Source organism: Bos taurus, chromosome X, assembly GCF_002263795.3.
Source record: "Bos taurus isolate L1 Dominette 01449 registration number 42190680 breed Hereford chromosome X, ARS-UCD2.0, whole genome shotgun sequence".
Classification (NCBI taxonomy): Eukaryota; Metazoa; Chordata; class Mammalia; order Artiodactyla; family Bovidae; genus Bos; species Bos taurus.
In genome coordinates this window covers 51,430,763-51,449,745 of record NC_037357.1, presented here as the reverse complement: position 1 = coordinate 51,449,745, position 18,983 = coordinate 51,430,763, and the positions used below count along the sequence as shown (strand labels likewise).

Genomic DNA, 18,983 nt, shown 5'->3' with positions numbered 1-18,983 from the left:
GCCAATGGCATTCCCCAGCCTGAGACACTGGTCTGTTGGGGCGGGTGGGGGCTAGGTGCTGAGTATCAGGTTATAGAGGCCAGAGCTGGGGAGAAGACTGGGGTTGCCTACATAAAGACAGCCTGAGGGGGCTAGTGTGCGGTGCGCCACATAACGGTAGTACAAGAAGAAGCCTGGGCCCACCAGAGAGCCAAGGTGCCATTAGAGGGCGGTGAGCTAGGAGAGGGGTGGGCTCGCCATAGAAGCTTCTTTCCCCAACCATGTACTCTCATATTGGCAAGGCACTGCCTACAAAAGCTCCAGGCGTGGGTGCGAGCCACCACTGCCATCTCAAACCCCAGAAGAGTGCACAGTCTGCTGCTACCACTGAGGGCCCCACAACCGGGTGCCAACTGCTGTACCTGCCTTCCTGGGAGCGCACTTGCACTCTCCCTGTTAAGGGGATAACAGCCAACACACACTGAGGAAAGAGACAGCAAGCATCCAAACCAAAAACAGCCCTCATGCCAAAAAAATATTAAACACACTACGCTATGCAGGAACACTCCTGCAGATAAACAGCCCTTCTAGAATAAAGTAGATATTTGTTTCTCCTAAACTCACAAAGAGAAACATAAGCAAAATAAAGAAGCAGAGGAACCACTCCCAGTTAAAAGACCAAGAGAACTCCCCTGAAGGAACAAACAACGAAATAGATCTCTTCAGTCTAATAGACACCAAGTTCAAAAATGGGGTGATGAAAATACTGAAGGAATTAAGAAAGCATAGTAAGCATAGTGTTAGTCACTTAGTCGTGTCCAACTCTTTGCGACCCCATGGACTGTAGGCACTTGACTCCTCTGTTCATAGAATTCTCCAGGCGAGCATACTGGAGTGGGTTGCCATGCCCTTCTACAGGGGATCTTCCTGACCCAGAGATCAAACCCGGGTCTCCTGCACTGCAGGCAGATTCTTTACCATCTGAGCTCCCAGGGAAGCCCAAAGAAAGGAATTAAGAAAGATGAGTATCAAAGAATTGATGCTTTCGAATCATTTCTATGTCGAATCATTGACATAGAAAGATGCCAATGTTATATTTTCAGGAGAAGACCCCTGAGGGTCCCTTGGACAGCAAGGAGATCAAACCAGTCAATCCTAAAGGAAATCAACCCTGACTATTCATTGGAAGAACTGATGATGAAGTTCCAACACTTTGTCCACCTGGTGTGAAGAGTTGACTCACTGGAAAAGACCCTAATGCTGGGAAAGATTGAAGGCAGGAAGAGGAAGGGACAGCAGAGGATGAGATGGTTAGACAGCATCACTAACTCAATGGACATGAATTTGAGCAAACTCCGGGAGATAATGAAGGACAGAGGAGCCTGGCATGCTGCAGTCCATGGGGTCACAAAAAGTCAGACACAACTTAGCAACTGAACAACAACAATGTATACAGTATGATCCTTTTGTAAAAAGAAATTAAAATTTTAAGAATCCAACTCATATTTGTACATTGAGACAGTATGGCAGTCTATACACCAGAATTATTAATGACAATAAGAACTATCTGGGGCAGAAAAAGTAAACTTACTGGGGACTCATTTGATATATTTCTATATTGCTTTTCATCAATCATATAAAACATGATAAAATCTCATTTCTCTTCGGATGAGGGAAAGTTAGGGGGAAAAAACACAAATAAAAAGTCAAAACTTCGCCAGCAGCAACCAAATGAGGAAAGGAATAAAGCCTCAAGATATGAAGTTTGAAAAGTGAAGGCTAATAAAACAGAAGAAAGATCTAGCTTGGCAAAACATCTTCCAATGTGTACAGATCAAGTGAATGAGTAGGGAATCCTGAGGTAAGATAAAGAAAACAAAAATCCTCAAGATTTATACACCAGATATCAATGGGCACCCCAACCAAGGCAGACAAGCCTTCTGTGGGATGTCATCTCTCAGGGCACTGGTATGAACTAGAGGATGCATATAGAGCTAGATTGAGTGAGACCAGACACTTAAGACTGAGTGAGCCAGACAGGGAAGCCTGGTATGCTGCAGTCCATGGGGTTGCAAAGAGTAGGACATGACTGAGAGACTGAAAAACAACAAGACACGAGAATTTCAGGAGACTGAAACCCAGTATCCCCAAGTTATCTTTTGCCCCTCCCTTCAGTTTAGTTCAGTTGCTTAGTCGTGTCCAACTCTTTACGACCCCATGGACTGCAACATTCCAGGATTCCCTAACACCAACTCCTAGAACTTGTGCAAATTCATGTCCATCGAGTCAGTGATGCCATCCAGCCATCTCATCCTCTGTTGTCCCCTTCTCCTCCTGCCTTTAATCTTTCCCAGCATCAGGGGCTTTTCAAATGAGTCAGTTCTTCGCATCAGGTGACCAATGTATTGGAGTTTCAGCTTCAGCATCAGTCCTCCCAATGAATATTCAGGACTGATCTCCTTTAGGATGGACTGTTTGGATCTCCTTGCAGTCCAAGAGACTCTCAAGATTCTTCTCCAACACCATAGTTCAAAAGCATCAATTCTTCGCTGCTCAGCTTTCTTTATAGTCCAACTCTCACATCCATACATGACTACTGGAAAAACCATAGCTTTGACTAGACAGACCTTTGTTGGCAAAGTTATGTCTCTGCTTTTTAATATGCTGTCTATCTTGGTCACAGCTTTTCTTCCAAGGAGCAAGCATATTTTAATTTCATGGCTACAGTCACCATCTGCAGTGATTTTGGAGCCCCCCCAAAATAGTCTCTCACTGTTTACATTGTTTCCCCATCTATTTGCCATGAAGTAATGGGACCAGATGCCCTGATCTTAGTTTTCTGAATGCTGAGTTGTAATCCAGCTTTTAAATTCTCCTCTTTCACTTTTATTAAGAGGCTCTTTAGTTCTTCTATTTCTGCCATAAGGGTGGTGTCATCTGCATATCTGAGGTTACTGATATTTCTCTTGGCAATCTTGATTCCAGCTTGTGCTTCATCCAGCCCAGCATTTCACATGACACACTCTGCATATAAGTTAAATAAGCAGGGTGACAATATACAGCCTTGACATAATCCTTTACTGATTTGGAATCAGTCTGTTGCTCCATGTCCAATTCTTTTTTTTTTTTTTTTTCCATGTCCAATTCTAACTGTTGCCTCTTAACCTGCATACAGATTTTTCAGGAGGCAAGTAAGGTGCTCTGGTATTCCCACCTCTTTAGGAATTTTCCACAGTTTGTTGTGATTCACACAGTCAAAGGCTTTGGAGTAGCCAATAAAGCCGAAGTAGATAATTTTCTGGAACTCTCTTGCTTTTTCCATGATCCAACAGATGTTGGCAATTTCAAATCTGGTTCCTCTGCCTTTTCTAAATCCAGCTTGAATGTCTGGAAGTTCTTGGTTCACGTACTGTTGAAGCCTAGCTTGGAGAATTTTGAGCATTACTTTGCTAGTACAATTGTGCAGTACTTTGAACATTCTTTGGCATTGCCTTTCTTTGGCATTGGAATGAAAACTGACCTTTTCCATTCCTATGGCCACTGCTGAGCTTTCCAAATTTGCTGGCATCATCTTTTAGGATTTGAAATAGTTCAACTGGAATTCCAACACCTCCACTAGCTTTGTTCGTAGTGATGCTTCCTAAGGCCCACTTGACTTCACATTCCGGGATGTCTGGCTCTAGGTGAGTGATCACACCATTGTGGTTATCTGGGTCATGAAGAACTTTTTTGTATAGTTCTTCTGTGTATTCTTGCCACCTCTTCCTAGTATCTTCTGCTTCTGTTAGGTCCATACCATTTCTGTCATTTATTGTGTCCATCTTTGCATGAAATGTTCCCTTGGTATCTCTATCCCTTTGTAACCCCTCCCTTGGGTTATAGAAAAGAAGTATATAAACAGCAATTCCTTTTTTCCCTAAGTATTTTATTTCATTATTTTTAATTTATTTTTAAATTAAAGTATAGTGGCTCAGACAGTAAAGAATCTGCCTGCAATGCAGAAGACTCAGATTCAATCCCTGGATCAGGAAGATCCCCTAGAGAAGGAAATGGCTACCCACTCCAGTATTCTTGCCTGGAGAATTCTATGGACAGAGGAGCCTGGCAGGCTACAGTCCATGGGGTCACAGAGTCAGACACGACTGAGGGACTAACATGTCCACATAAAAACTCATTACAAATGTTCATAATAGCATTGGTCCAAAAAGTGGAAAGAACCCAAACATCTATCAACAGATGAATGGATAAACAAATGGGGGTATTTACATATAATGGAATATTATTTGGCAATAAAAAGAAATGAAGTACTGATACATGCTTCAACATGGATGAACCTTGAAAACATTATGTTAAATGAGACAAAACAGTCACAAAGGACCACATATTTTATGATTCTATTTAAATACAATGTCCAACACAGAAATTAAAAGTAGATCAGAGACTGTTTAGGGATGGGGAATGATATGGAGGTGGGTGGGGGGCAGTGATAGCTATAAAGGGTACAAGGGTTTGTTTTTAAGGTAATAAAAAGTTATAAAATCAATCGAGGTGGTGGTTGCACAATTCTGTAAAATCTACGTCATTGTACACTAGTAATGGGTGAATTACATGGTCTGAATTATAGCTTGATAAGGCTGTTACCAGAAAGATACTACACAAAAATGACTAACTGCTCGGTGGTTTTCATAATATTTTTTCTTAAGTTTAGAGGGATATTAATGATTAATATCCTTTACAGTAAAGAAACATTCATCTGAAGATTAGTGATTCCTGCATTTTATTTCAGTGTTTATTCTGTTAAATTCAAGTATAATGAACCAAAGCTTTTAATTTAATATATTATGATCCAATATTATAAAAGTTTTTTTGATTTATCCATCCACCCATCCCTTTATCTATACATATGCAAAAAACATATCTGAAATAACTTCATATAATATGAATACTGGGGTAGTAAGGTTTTGGGTGATTTGTTGTTTTCTTTATTGTTTTCTATACTGGTTAAATGTTTAATAATGAGTTTGTGTTATTTGTATTTTGTCTTCAAATTGTTCTTATTAAAAAAAAAGTAAATATACCAAAATGTTAATGTTTATATGTAGGTTACAGGATTAGGAATTTTTTTTCTTCCTTGTTTACTCTTTTCTGTACTTTCCAAATTTTCCAACAATGAATATCTATTATTTTATAAATAGAAGTTAAAAAATAAAACAATTAGAGGCATGTATAGTCTTTTCTTTAAATGATTGCTTGGTTCTTACCTGGGCTCCTTCTGTTGCTCCTGAATGATCTTTCTTCCTGGCCAGATATCACCCAATTGTGACTGATGAAGGAGAGACTGTTCCACTGTCTCTCTTTTATTCACTTCAAGACAAACAAAAGCATGGCATATGGGTGATGATGGGGGGGATGTGGGGGAAGGGGAACACAGCATGCTTACAGAAAGGATGGCAACATAGTCTTTATGTTGCCCACAAATGGGTTGAGCCCACGGAATGAAGGAAGACACACCACCTGTAAGAATACACTTAGATTCCACACCAGAGGGTCTATGACTGAAGTCAAGCACCTCAAGGAACCATATCCCAACAGGTCTGGTACCTGCAGGTTTGTGGCGCAGGGACATCCTGATTATCTCACTGCCGGTGTGGTAAGCAAAGCGATTCACTTTCTGGTCATAAAACCAGTCTCCAGTTGCTTTCTTCAGCTCTCTGGGAAGGAATAAAAGAAAACAAGAAATGGATTTTTTAAAAATGGCCCTTGACATTCAACTAATAAAGGACAAAGGGAGAAATGCTAACCACAACTGGGGCCCTCTTTCTTCTCTCAACTCTAAGTAACACTCACATTTCCTTGGCGCACACCTTGCACCTCCAGGTACCATTGCTTTCCTGAACGCGGCAGTCCCGACACACCAGATGATTACAACTCCAACAAGTGTTGGTCTTGGGAGTCAAACGGCCCAGGGTCTCCTGGCACCGGGCGCAGGTCCGATTGCTATAGCGCTGGCTGCCCCTTTTGGCCCCTTTCCTTTTTATCTCCAGTAAATCATTCTTCAGTCGCCTGCCAATACCCAAAAGAGAAGCACAAGTGATTTGGAGGCTGCATGGGCTGGATAGAGATGGGTTGAGAGGTGGAGACAGTGACTATTTAGTTCTGTGAAAGCAACAGAGCCCAACCTGACCCAGTGAGGAGTTGTAAACCTCATACACAAGTTCCTCTGAAAGTTAGATAAGAAGTATAAGGAAAAGTCCAGTTATCATTGGTTAAAGGCCTGGGAACATGATTTTTCTGGGACTCTTACCTAATCCTTTTCTCATCTGCTTTTCGGAGTTCCTCATCTCTTTGTAGAACACTGAGGATCAAATCCCTTTCCACCTCAGACAGAAAAGAGAGATCAAGTATCTCCGACATGACTTGTCCTAGTTTTTCCTTCTACTCTTCTTTCTTCAAATCTACCAGGCCACCAGATTTGCCTGAAATAAGATAAAAACTAATTTTGCACAGATAACTATTTCCCCCTTGAGCAGGCTCAACAGACAACACAGCCCATGTGACCAACGCGCCATTCCCACTTCCAGGCAACTCCTACCCTGAAAATGAAGAGACTAAGTTTTCAAGAAGAAAAATTTATTCATGACTCTGGCAAACAGTTGGGTCTTTCAACATAAGCATCTTAGTCTGGAAAGAGGACACAACAGCTGAGTCAAATTCTCCTTCTACCAAGTGGATCCTCAATTATCTAATTTTCAATACTTTTAATGTTCTCAAGTCACAAATCTATTAAGTCAAATAATCAGATAGCTGATCTCTGTAGTGGAGAAAAGCACACAGGGACCTCTGCCAGTTGAAGCCTATTTCCTTCCAAACCTTTCCTGACCAGAGTCCTGGATTCAGTCAGCTTTCTGCTACACTTCAAAATGCCCATCACCTACTCTATCTCCCAAAGTTCTTATTGCTAACACTACCTCAAGAATATCTTCACCTATTTCACCCACATTTGTTGAGAACCCACTCTGACAGGCGTTGTGCAAAGTGCTACAGATACAAAGATGAGTGAGGCACAGTTCCTGTGCTGAAGAAGATCACAAAGGAGAAAGGTACACACAAACACAGTACAGTGTACTAAGCACTCTTGCTAAGTCGCTTCAGTCATGTCCGACTCTGTGCGACCCCATAGATGGCAGCCCACCAGGCTCCCCACCCCTGGGATCCTCCAGGTAAGAACACTGGAGTGGGTTGCCATTTCTTTCTCCAATGCATGAAAGTGAAAAGTCAAAGTGAAGTCGCTCAGTCGTGTCTGACTCTTAGAGGGATAATAAATTGTTGTGGGAACTTAGAGAAGGGAGTAATTTGTTCTATCTTGCCTAGAGAGGGAAGAGACAGAACTACATACATGTGGAAGGTTTTATAGAACAGGTGGATTTTGCCTTATAGAACAGAGTATATGTTTGTTCGTTGCGGAGAATGGTAGGAAATATAGCTGGAAACCTGATTATGTAATTCTCAAATACTCTTAAAAACTAAGAATTTGTAAATTGATGACACAGCGAATAAAAATCCATCAAACACCTTTGTTGCTGCTTTGTTTTTGATATTGGGAAGTCACATACTCAAATTTGTTTTACAAAGATCACTCTAGCTATAGTATGAAAGGCTGGTTCAAAAGACAAATTGAAGTACTATAACACATCGTTGTTCAGTTGCTCAATCAAGTCTGACTCTTTGCGACCCCATGGACTGCAGCATGCCAGACTTCCCTATCCTTCACCAACTTCAGGAGTTTGCTCTAACTCATGTCCATCGAGTCAGTGATTCCATCCAAACATCTCTTCCTCTGTCATCCCCTTCTCCTGCCTTCAATCTTTCCCAGCATCAGGGTCTTTTACAATGAGTCAGTTCTTTGCATCAGGTGGCCAAATTATTCAAGCTTCAGATTCAATAACACATTATAAAATGTGCATACTCCAAAAGCAAGCAATACCACATCTAAGAATCTAGCTAATAGAAATATTCACATAAATGTGTATGCAAGGTGTATGTACAAGAAGGTTATTGTAGTATTATTTGTAAGAGCAAAAACAAGTTCTTTAACAAAGAAATCATTAAACAAAATAATATTTCCATATGATGGCATACTACGCATCCATTTTTAAAATGTGGTAGATCTGTATGAAAATAGATCTTGAGTGAAAAATAAGAGTCATTTTAGGACTATACTTGAATGATCTGTTTGCTAAAGTATCTATCTATACATTTGTATATGCAAAGAAAAAAGTTTAGAACAAAACCCATTATCATTGGTTCCTCCTGAGAAGCAGAACTGAGGGGGGCAACTTTTACTTTTTATTTTATACAGCTCTGATTTTTTTTACACATAAGTTTTACTTTTAAATTTCAAGAAAGAAAACATTCAAAGAAGACAGATTACTGGACAAAAAGACAACCTAAGTTTATTTAACTATGCTTTTAACCAACTGGGCAAAGTCACTGTATCTCTGTCATCCTCTGGTTTTTCAACTACAAAATGAACAACTTCTCAAAGGTGTCAAGAAAATTGAATAATGTGCGCTAAAAATCCCATCAGTGTTTTGAACACACATTTGGAATACATGTACTCACTGAATCTGCTGCAGGGTAGACCTAAACCAGAACAGGAAGACAAGAGAACACAAATAGGTTTGAGAGGTAGAATTGACAAAATGGAGTGACTGACTGAATGGAAAGAATGAAGGTGAAGGCAAAGATGCCTAGTGGGCATGTCAAAGTTAAACACCTGGCTAGTAAGAGTTGTAACAGTGACAGGGGCTGTAAGAGAAGAAACAGGTATAGAAGTAAGGCAAGAAGTTTTGTTGTAGTCATACTGAGAGTCAAAAATGAGGATCATACTTACCTTCTCTGTTCTCCCTTGAAATTACATAAGTGCTTTCACTTTTTAAAACTAATTACCAACAAGACAATAATAGAGAGTACAAACAAAGTAATGGCAACCCACTCCAGGATTCTTTCCTGGAGAATCCCACAGACAGAGGAGCCTGGTGGGCTACACTCCATGGGGTCGCAAAGAGTCAGACACGACTGAGCACACAGAGCACAAACAACATACCAAAGCTACACAGGTTCTGGAAATATCAACACTTTCTTGATTTCATTATTTCTTGGTCTTTATTGAACTATAAAATGCTAAGCCTCTTTTATAGGCCCTTTCTTAGGAAGTCTTGAGGAAATATTCTTAATTTTCACCCTCAAGGAGAATATATACTCTCCATGAGAAGAAGGACTTTTTCAACATCATTCTATGTATCTGGCCCAGCACCTAACACTGTATTTGGCACAAAGTGCTGTTTATGCCACCACCACTGTTGATCAGCATCACTGTCATCATCAACGCCAATAGTTCCATTCATTGAGAATTTATTACACACCAGGCAACAAGTACTTGACATACATTAATTTAATGCTTACAACAACCCCAAGAATGAGGTACTATTATTATCCACATTTTATAGATGAGGACTCAGGAGAGGTTAGGTTAGCTGGCCCAAGAATAAACAGAGGGTAATTCAAGGTTGCTAGGATTCAAGCCCAGGCAATTGCATTCAAGAGCTAGTGCTCCACTGGCTCTATCCAGGCAGGCCCATGGCCAAAACAATTATAAAATATTGAACACAGCAATCAAAAGCACTGTGGAAATGAATTCCCATATGTGTGATTATGGTTGAAGAACTGGCCCAAAAAATCAGCGGCTCCTGGATAAACTAGGTATCACCAATTGACTGGCAATTAAAGACCAAGGATGGCACAGACACACTGGAAATGAAAGCAAAACCAAATTTATTAGAAAACTGATATTTATGGAGAGGCAGCAGAGTTCTGTGATGAGACAAGCACACTGGCACAATAATGAGACCAACTAGTAGTAAAAGCCAAGGAAGTAAGAGTGTCATTGAGGAATCAAAGATAGCATGACAACAAAATGGAACTGCTAATACTGTACATCTTCCCTTTATTTTTCACTCATGGAGTTGACCAACCAGGACTGACTCTCTGAAATCTTAAATTCAAGAATCCCTATTTTTCAATTACAGCTTAATCCCACTATACCTATCTACAACCTTACCAAGACCATAGTCTCTTGAGCCTTCCCTCTACTTTCTCTTGGTCTACTTGCCTCCCATTGATCTATCTTCCTTCCCTATCCATCCTGGACTCCAGATAGTGCTACATTTGAACCACTCTCACCAATATCTTCCATATCCATGCACCTTCATCCCACTGCAGCAACTGTCCATCAAAATCCCAAACCTGTACCAAGGCTATATAGTCTGCCTTGTCTGCTCCTATACCCAGGCCCTAAATAATTGCTGGTCTACAACCTCAGCTGTACCCTCGCTGTCATCTATAAGTCTTTTTACTTGCCTTTAGTTCGGTTGGTGGCTTCCTTGGTGGCTCAGATGGTAAAGAATCTGTCTGCAATGCAGGAGACCCAGGTTTGATCTCTAAGTCAGGAAGATCCCCTGGAGAAGGAAACGACAACCAATCCAGTATTCCTGCATTGACAGGTAGGTTCTTTACCACTGAGCCACTTAGGAAACCCCCCACTCTAGTATTCTTGACTGGGAAATCTTATGGACAGAGGAGCCTGGTAGACTTTTAGAATCCATCAGCATGACAAAGGTAATAAAAAGTAATTAAACTAATTATTAACAAGATAATAGAGCATATAAACATCACAGCAAAGCTACACAGGTTCTGGAAGTATCAACATTTTCTTGACTTCACTATTTCTTGGTCTTTACTGAATTATAAGATGCTAAGCCTCTTTCACAGGCCCTTTCTTAGGTAGTCTTGAGGAAATACTCTTAATTCTCATCCCCAAGGAGAATATATAAGCCATGACCTCCATCAGCTTCTTGCCTCCTCTGCCCTATCACTTGCCAATCTGACTACTTTCAGTAAAGCTACATTCCATCCTCAACCTCACCTTAGATGATAGGTTGCTATTTTCAATGTTAACCCTGTTACTAGCCAGCTCACTTGAGATGTGATCTTGTAGAGTCAGTAATGGGGAAATAGAATAAGGAAAAAAAAAGTTAAAGGCAAGAAGAAAAACCATAGAAAAATGAAATAAATAGAAAACTAAACATAAGATGGTTAAAAAAAAAAAAAAGCTCCAATATATCAACTAACATTTTTAAATGTATAAGTAAAATTCATACTTTAAGATACAGAGGTTAACAGACTACATCAGAGAAGGCAATGGCACCCCACTCCAGTACTCTTGCCTGGAAAATCCCATGGATGGAGGAGCCTGGTGGGTTGCAGTCCATGGGGTCGCTAAGAGCCGGACATGACTGAATGACTTCCCTTTCACTTTTCACTTTCATGCATTGGAGAAGGAAATGGCAACCCACTCCAGTGTTCTTGCCTGGAGAATCCCAGGGACAGGGAGCCTGATGGGCTGCTGTCTATGGGGTCGCACAGAGTCGGACACAACTGAAGTGACTTAGCAGCAGCAGCAGCAGCAACAGACTACATAAAATTTAAAAATCCAGGTATGTGCCATTTCACAAGGGACACATCTAAAACATAAAGATCACGAAAGACTGAAAGTAAAAAGATGGAAAAAAGATATACCAGGTAAATGAAAACCAAAATAAAGCTGAGACAGTTATATTAATAGCTAAAAAATAAAATTTAAAAATAATAAAATCATTATAAAAGATAAGACTACTACATAGAGTTAAAAAAATCAAGTATGTTTTATTAACATGCACTCAGAAAATCCCTCCAAATATATAACAGAAGATTATGTACAACTAGAGAAAGAAACTGAAAAATTACCATCAAAATGAGAGATCATATAAAATAAGCCAAAAGGATACAACACAGGGAATATAGCCAATATTTTATAATAACTATAAAAGAAGTCTGGGCTTCCCTGGTGGCTCAGATGATAAAGATTCTGCCTGCAATACAGGAGACTTGAGTTCAATCCTTTGGTCAGGAAGATCCCCTTGAGAAGGGAATGGCTACCCACTCCAGTATTCTTCCCTAGAGAATTCCATGGACAGGGGAGCCTGGCGGGCTACAGTCTGTGGGACTGCAAAGAGTCGGACATGACTAAGTGACTAACTCTATCACTGTCACTTCTAAATGGAGTCTAACCTTTAATAACTGTAATCACTATATTGTATACCTTACATATAACTATATGTAACATATAATAACGGAGAAGGCAATGGCACCCTACTCCAGTACTTCTGCCTGGAAAATCCCGTGGATGGAGGAGCCTGGTGGCCTGCAGTCCATGGGGTCACTAGAGTCGGACACGACTGAGCGACTTCACTTTCACTTTTCACTTTCATGCATTGGAGAGGAAATGGCAACCCACTCCATTGTTCTTGCCTGGAGAATCCCAGGGACGGGGAAGCCTGGTGGGCTGCCGTCTCTGGGGTTACACAGAGTCGGACACGACTGAAGAGACTTAGCAGTAACATATAATAAAGTATATTAACTATTATTATTGTTGTTTAGTCACTGAGATGTGTCCAACTCTGTGCAACCCCCTGGACTGCAGCATGCCAGGCTTCTCTCTCCTCCACTATCTCCCGGAGTTTGTTCAAATTCATGTCCATTGAGTCGATGATGCTATCTAACCATCTAACCCTCTGTCGTCCCCTTCTCCTTTTGTCTTCAGTCTTTCCCAGCATCAGGATCTTTTCCAATGAGTTGGCTCTTTGCGTCAGGTAGCCAAAGTACTGAAGCTTCAGCTTCAGCATCAGTCCTTCCAATGAATATTTAGGGTTCATTTCCTTTAACATTAACTATACTTCAATTTAAAAAGAAAATATGATGCAATCTATGTAAATTAGCACTATACTGATAGGTGTAGTCAAGATATAAAATAGAATTTTTTTTAAAAAAAGAGGGGAAATAACATACTTCTTTCAATTATTAATAGTATAAGCAGATAAAAAATTACTAAATATAAGACAAGTTGAACAAAATAGGTCTAATTTAATGAACATATGTAGAATTCTATATCCAGTTGGAACATTTACTGCCCGCCCCACCAAATGATCATGTACTAAGTTATAATGCAAGTCTCAGTAGATTTCAAAGAAACCCATTCTCATACAGACCATGGTCTCTGACCTCAAGAAAATTAAATATGAAGTCAACAACAAAAAATAATCTTTAATCCTGATACTTTTTGGAAATTTAAAGATACTTCTTAATAATTCATATGCCAAAGAAGAAATCATAATTTCATAACTGTACTAAACCTATCATTAACATCTTAAAGAAGAAACCTGCTCCCTGCCTCACCACCACCACCATGCCCATACCATAGGGCATGTTTCCTAGAAATTCATAAACGAAAACAAGGTATTTGCAAAGACTTAAGTGATATATTTTTATGGCAAATAGCATATTACATTTTGAAAAATAGAATTCAAAAAAATACTGAGGCACAAATAAGAAAGCCAGACAGATTTGCATCACAGAAAACCTGTGACCTTTCATTTTCTCCCAATTGACAAACACAGTACTAGGATTTAATGGAGAGACCAAAGCCCAAGAAAACTTTAGTCCTTCACTGAAATTCAATTACAGGTATACTGGTGGCTACAGTCCACAGAGCCAAAAAGAGTCAAACACAACTGAGCAACTATCACTATCCAGTCAAAAGTGTAAGGATTATCCACTGAAAAGAACCCCAGCTCAGATAACATGAGTGTCCAAACCCAAGCTCTGATGGACAGTTTGTTCCACGTTAGTTGTGGGGTGTCAAGACTCAGATGAAACATCTTATGGGTTTCCTGCCCACAAGAAGATATTTTAGGAAAGATGGTGCATTGAGTTATAAAGTTACAAATACTTATTACTCAAAATTCAGGAAAATATTGTAATGCAAATACCTACAAATCAAGTTGCTGCTATTGTTTAGTCATTAACTCATGTCTGACTTTTTTGCAACCCCATGGACTGTAGCCTGCCAGGCTCCTCGGTCCATGGGATTTTCCAGGCAAGAATACTGGAGTGGATTGCCATTTCTTTCTCTGGGGGATCTTCCAAATTCAGGGATTGAACCCATGTCTCCTTCACTGGCAGGCAGATTCTTTACCACTGAGCTACCAGGAAGCAAGAGGGAATTGAAAAATCTACCATCAAAATGGGAAGTTAACTACAATATTGTAAAGTAATTAGCCTCCAATTAAAATAAATAAATTAGTTTTTTAAAATCAGAGGTTAATATACCTCTCTCAATTACTGATAGCACAGCAGATAAAAACTTAGTGTGTGTAAACAACTTAAACAACACAATAATCTTGGTATAATGAACATATGTAGAATTATTTATCTAAAGAGATATATCTATTTTATACCCTATTCCTGTAGATTAAGAGAACATTAACACCAACACTAACAGAGCTAGTTTTCAAGAAGGGGTGGGGGAGCTCTCTTAATTGTCTTAAATTCTGCTGCTGCTGCTGATGCTGCTAAGTCACTTCAGTGGTGTCTGACTCTGTGCGACCCCATAGATGGCAGCCCACCAGCCTCCCCTGTCCCTGGGATTCTCCAGGCAAGAACATTGGAGTGGGTTGCCATTTCCTTCTCCAATGCATGAAAGCGAAAAGTGAAAGTGAAGTCGCACAGTTATGTCTGACTTTTCATGATCCCATGGACTGCAGCCTACCAGGCTCCTCCATCCATGGGATTTTCCAGGCAAGAGTACTGGAGTGAGGTGCCATTGCCTTCTCCACTTAAATTCTGAAGACCAGCTAAATAGAGCAAAGATTTTTATCAGTTATATGATCTTGGGCAATGACCAAAATATTAAAAAAAAAAGACCATCAAAGACATAGAATTCCTTGTAAGAACAGTGCTTGATTTAAAATCTTTGTGGTATTCCCAAAACAGAAACTAATGTGAATTAGAAAAATATCAAATAATGTCCGTGTAGTGGCCAGCAAATAAAACAGATTTTTTTGTGTTTAATTTGTTGGGCACATCGGTACCCCTCCCTCTCTCAAACATGCAATGCACATGGCACATGTAAATGGGAAGATGGTAATACTTATGCTCAAACTAGAAACTTCTACCAGATGTGGCCTTCTTGAAGGTAGGTACTGTATCTGGACTTAGTACCCCCAAGAGCTTACTTGGCACAGTGTCTGATACACAATATGAGATCAATAAACTTTGCTGAATGTCTTCACCCAGAAATCTATTTGTATTTATATGTTTAAATTTAAACTCACAGAAACTGAAGAGTGGCACTAGAGCTGAGAGCAAAGTGTTTTTATATTCCTGAGGCAGTCTGGTATCAGGCCAAAAACATAGCCTTTGGACCCCAACTGCCTGAGTATGAATCCCAACTTCATTAATGACTATCTGTGTGACCTTGGGCAAGCTACCAAACCTCTCAGTGCTTCAATTTCTTCATTGGTCAAAGGAAGAAAACTGTGCATGTGTGCTAAGTTGCTTCAGTCATTTCTGACTCTGTGTGAATCTATGGACTATAGCCCTCCAGACTCCTCTGTCCATGGGATTCTCTAGGCAAGAATATTGGAGTGGGTTGCCATGCCCTCCTCCAGGGGGTCTTCCCAACCCAGGGATCGAATTCATGTCTCTTATGTCTCCTGCACTGGCAGGGGCGTTCTTTACCACTAGCACCACATGGTAAACTCCCAAATTCTTCACTGGTAAAAGGAAGAAAACGGTACCTACTGTCTTGGGTTTACTATAAAGATTCATGAGTTTTTAAAATATGCAGCAGTGTTCTTGCCTGGAGAATCCCAGGGACAGGGGAGCCTGGTGGGCTGCCATCTATGGGGTTGCACAGAGTCGGACACGACTGAAGCAACTTAGCAGCAGCAGCAGCAAAGTAATGTGAACAGAGAGAGTGCTAAACTCTAAGGTTTAGCTATTTTTATTTTTGTCAGTTTTTATATGTGTATTTGTTCTTTAAGATGTAACTGGGTCTTACAAAGTGACATTGATTTTCTATTAAAGAATACAGATGAATTGTGAGTTAAACTGCATTTAAGTTTAAAGTTTCAGGCCTTTTATTCAGTGAGAAACTATGCTGACAACTTTAGAGATGACAGAGAATTCCAGAAAAACTGACCCACGCTTAACGGTAAAAAGACTGAACCAGTATTAAATTATTCCTCTAAACCTATGGGTAGTAATTATGTGATGGTTTTGCATATAAATCCTATTCCATCATCAGTCATGTCCCACTTAAGTGATAGGACAAAAGCATTTTGCTGTTTGGGCCAAGGGCAATGGACAATTTTGGTAAAGTTTATAGCTCACTGAAAATGAAAAAGTGAACCAGTGTCTTTCAAAGGACATTAGTTTAACCAAGAAACCCTTAATGAAACTGCTATCATTAAGCAAATGATAGTATGTTTTAGACAGAAACTGATGAGTGATATGGAGAGACTTGCATTGCTGCATGTCATTCTGTATACTTTTGAACAGATATTTAAAACTGATCTAGCTATGTCAAGAAACATGATGATGTATGCATTTTTTGAAAAATTAGAACTGAAATGGAGCTACAAATTACAATTGCTCATGAAAATTGGGGATTATAAAATGTCAGTGGCCTTCTATTTCTGGCCAAGAATGGATTTTTACCCTGCCTGGACCCCCTCCACCTCCCCAAATGAATAAAATATATAAAACAATGGTAATTTTGAAGACACTGAGTATCAGGAAATGGAGGACTGTTATCCCTGGGAGACAGGAAGCAAACAGGGTGAGCCCTCTGACTTTCCAGGCTCATTGTCTTGAGAGAGTTTCCAGGCCATAGTGCAGGGAGGACAAATACAGGCAGGACCCGGTGAACTCCCTGAGTTGTGGTGACAGAGAGTCTGGCTGGAGTTCATAGGACAGAGTACCTGAGAGAGTCACAGAGAGAGAAGTGCAGAAGGTCTACAGAGGGTCTCCCTCACATATTCAGCAAAGGACGGGTAAACAATGTGGCATGTCTGTGAGGAAATTACACTAGGCCAGAGAAAGAACCCTAGCTGAAAGGATTCAAAAGAACAGTGCCTGTCACTCAAACATGACCAGAAATAGTGCCTGTTCCACCAAACTGGAAAACCACATGATTCACAGGGTACTGGGCAGAGTACTCAGAAGGATCTTGCCTATATAATGGGAAATAATTAGTCCTAGATTGTGCACTGCCTAACAAATCTAAACAGAAGAGCCTGAAAGGATTAATCTATTTCAAGTAACTCAAGTGCATCCAAGAACAGAGCTCAAGCATATTTGTACTAATATAAAAATATCAGCACCCAACAAGGTAAAATTTATATCTAGTATCCAATAAAAAATAAATAGGCATGCAAAAAAGCAAGAAAATACAGTTCATGATGAGAGGAAAAATTAATCAAAAGCTGACCAAGAATGGACACAAATGTTAGAATTAGCAAAGTCATTAAGAGAGTTATTGTAACTGTATTCCATATTTTAAAAAGCTAAATAAAGACATGAAAGGTGTTTTTAAAAAGACTCAAATCAAACCTAGAGATAAAAAACAATGTCTTCATGTTGATGTATGGCAAAACCCACCTCAATATTGTAAAGTAATTAGCCTCCAATTAAAATAAATTAATTTAAAAAAAAAACAATGTCTGAGATGAAAAATACACAGAATTGGATTAATAGCAGATTACACATTGTAATAGAAAAGATTATTGAAGTTGACAGCAATAGCAACTATTCAAATGAAACAGAAAAAACACAGAAAAAAACAGAGCATTGAGCAGTGGAACAACTTTCAGCTGCCTAATATGCATGTCATTGGAGTCACCAAAGGAAATGGGGGCACTGAAAAAATATTTGAGAAAATACTGGTCCAAGTTTTTTCTAAATTTGATGAACAGTATAAATTCACAGATCCAAGAAGCTCAATGAATTTCACAAGCAGCAGAAAGAAAACTGCACCATATGGGACAGCATAGTCAAATTTTTTAAAACTAGAGATAATGAGAAATTCTTAAAAGCAGCCAGCAGGTGGGAGGCAGGAGAGAAACAACATACCATACTCAGAAGAATAAACATAATGATGAAAGTAAATTTACCACTGGAAACAATGCAAACGAGAAGACAGTGGAACATCTCTAAAATACTGAAAGGAAAATATCTGCCAACCTAGAATTCTAAACCCAGTGAAATGTCATTCAGAAACAGGTGAAATAAAGACTTTTTTTAAATGTAAAAATTGAAAGAATTAATCACAATCAGATCTGCAACTATAAAAAATGTTAAAGAAAGTCCTTCAGGCAGAAGAAAAATAACACCAGATAGAAATAATAGAAATATGGATCTATAAAAAGTAATGAAGAACACATGCTATAGTAAATATGTGGGTATGTGTGTGTCTTAGTCACTCAGTCATGTCTGACTCTTTGCGATCCCATGGACTATAGCCCACCAGGCTTCTCTGCCCATGGAATTTTCCAGGCGAGAATACTGGAGTGGGTTGCCATTTCCTACTCCAAAATATGCAGGTAAAAAATATTATTTTCTTATTTAAGTTTCCTTTAAAATATAATTGACTCCTTAAAGCAAAACAATTTATAAAACATATTGTGAAGTTCAAGACATATACAGAACCAAATTAAAAGAGTTACACAATCTGTTTTCAAGACTTATAAATCTACAGTAATCAAGGGAGTGTTTTAGTAGAATACAGGTAGACACTGGAAGAGAACAGAGCCTAGAAATAAATCCTTATGTTTATAGTCCCTTAATTTCTGATAAAGATGTAAGGGAGGAGCTTCCTTGGTAATCCAGTGGTTAAGAATTTGCCTACCAATGCAGGGGACATGGGTTCAATCCCTAGTCCAGGAAGATCCCACATGCCGTGGAGCAACTAGGCCCATGTGCTACAACTACTGAGCCAAAGCACCACAACTACTAAAGCCCACCCGCCGAGAGCTTGCGCACCACAACAAGAGCAGCTACCACAATGA

At 39.6% G+C, this 18,983-nt stretch overlaps 1 protein-coding gene across 10 annotated transcripts in view; it reads right to left on the bottom strand.

The window, feature by feature from the left end:
• The window catches only part of SYTL4 (synaptotagmin like 4), a 121,962-nt gene that overhangs the window by 53,733 nt on the left and 49,246 nt on the right, over positions 1-18,983 (bottom strand). For 8 of the 10 annotated variants that reach the window (XM_059883407.1, XM_059883402.1, XM_059883403.1 and 5 more), the window contains 4 exons: positions 6,284-6,455; positions 5,827-6,042; positions 5,581-5,690; positions 5,241-5,343 (listed from right to left, as the gene is read on the bottom strand). In XM_059883407.1, coding sequence (XP_059739390.1) covers positions 5,241-5,343; positions 5,581-5,690; positions 5,827-6,042; positions 6,284-6,393 — 539 coding nt within the window. In that variant the 5' untranslated portion in view covers positions 6,394-6,455. Of the gene's footprint in view, positions 1-5,240; positions 5,344-5,580; positions 5,691-5,826; positions 6,043-6,283; positions 6,456-10,398; positions 10,497-18,983 lie in introns of those variants that run through there. The other 2 variants (XM_024987981.2, NM_001192433.2) reach the window with 2 other exon arrangements.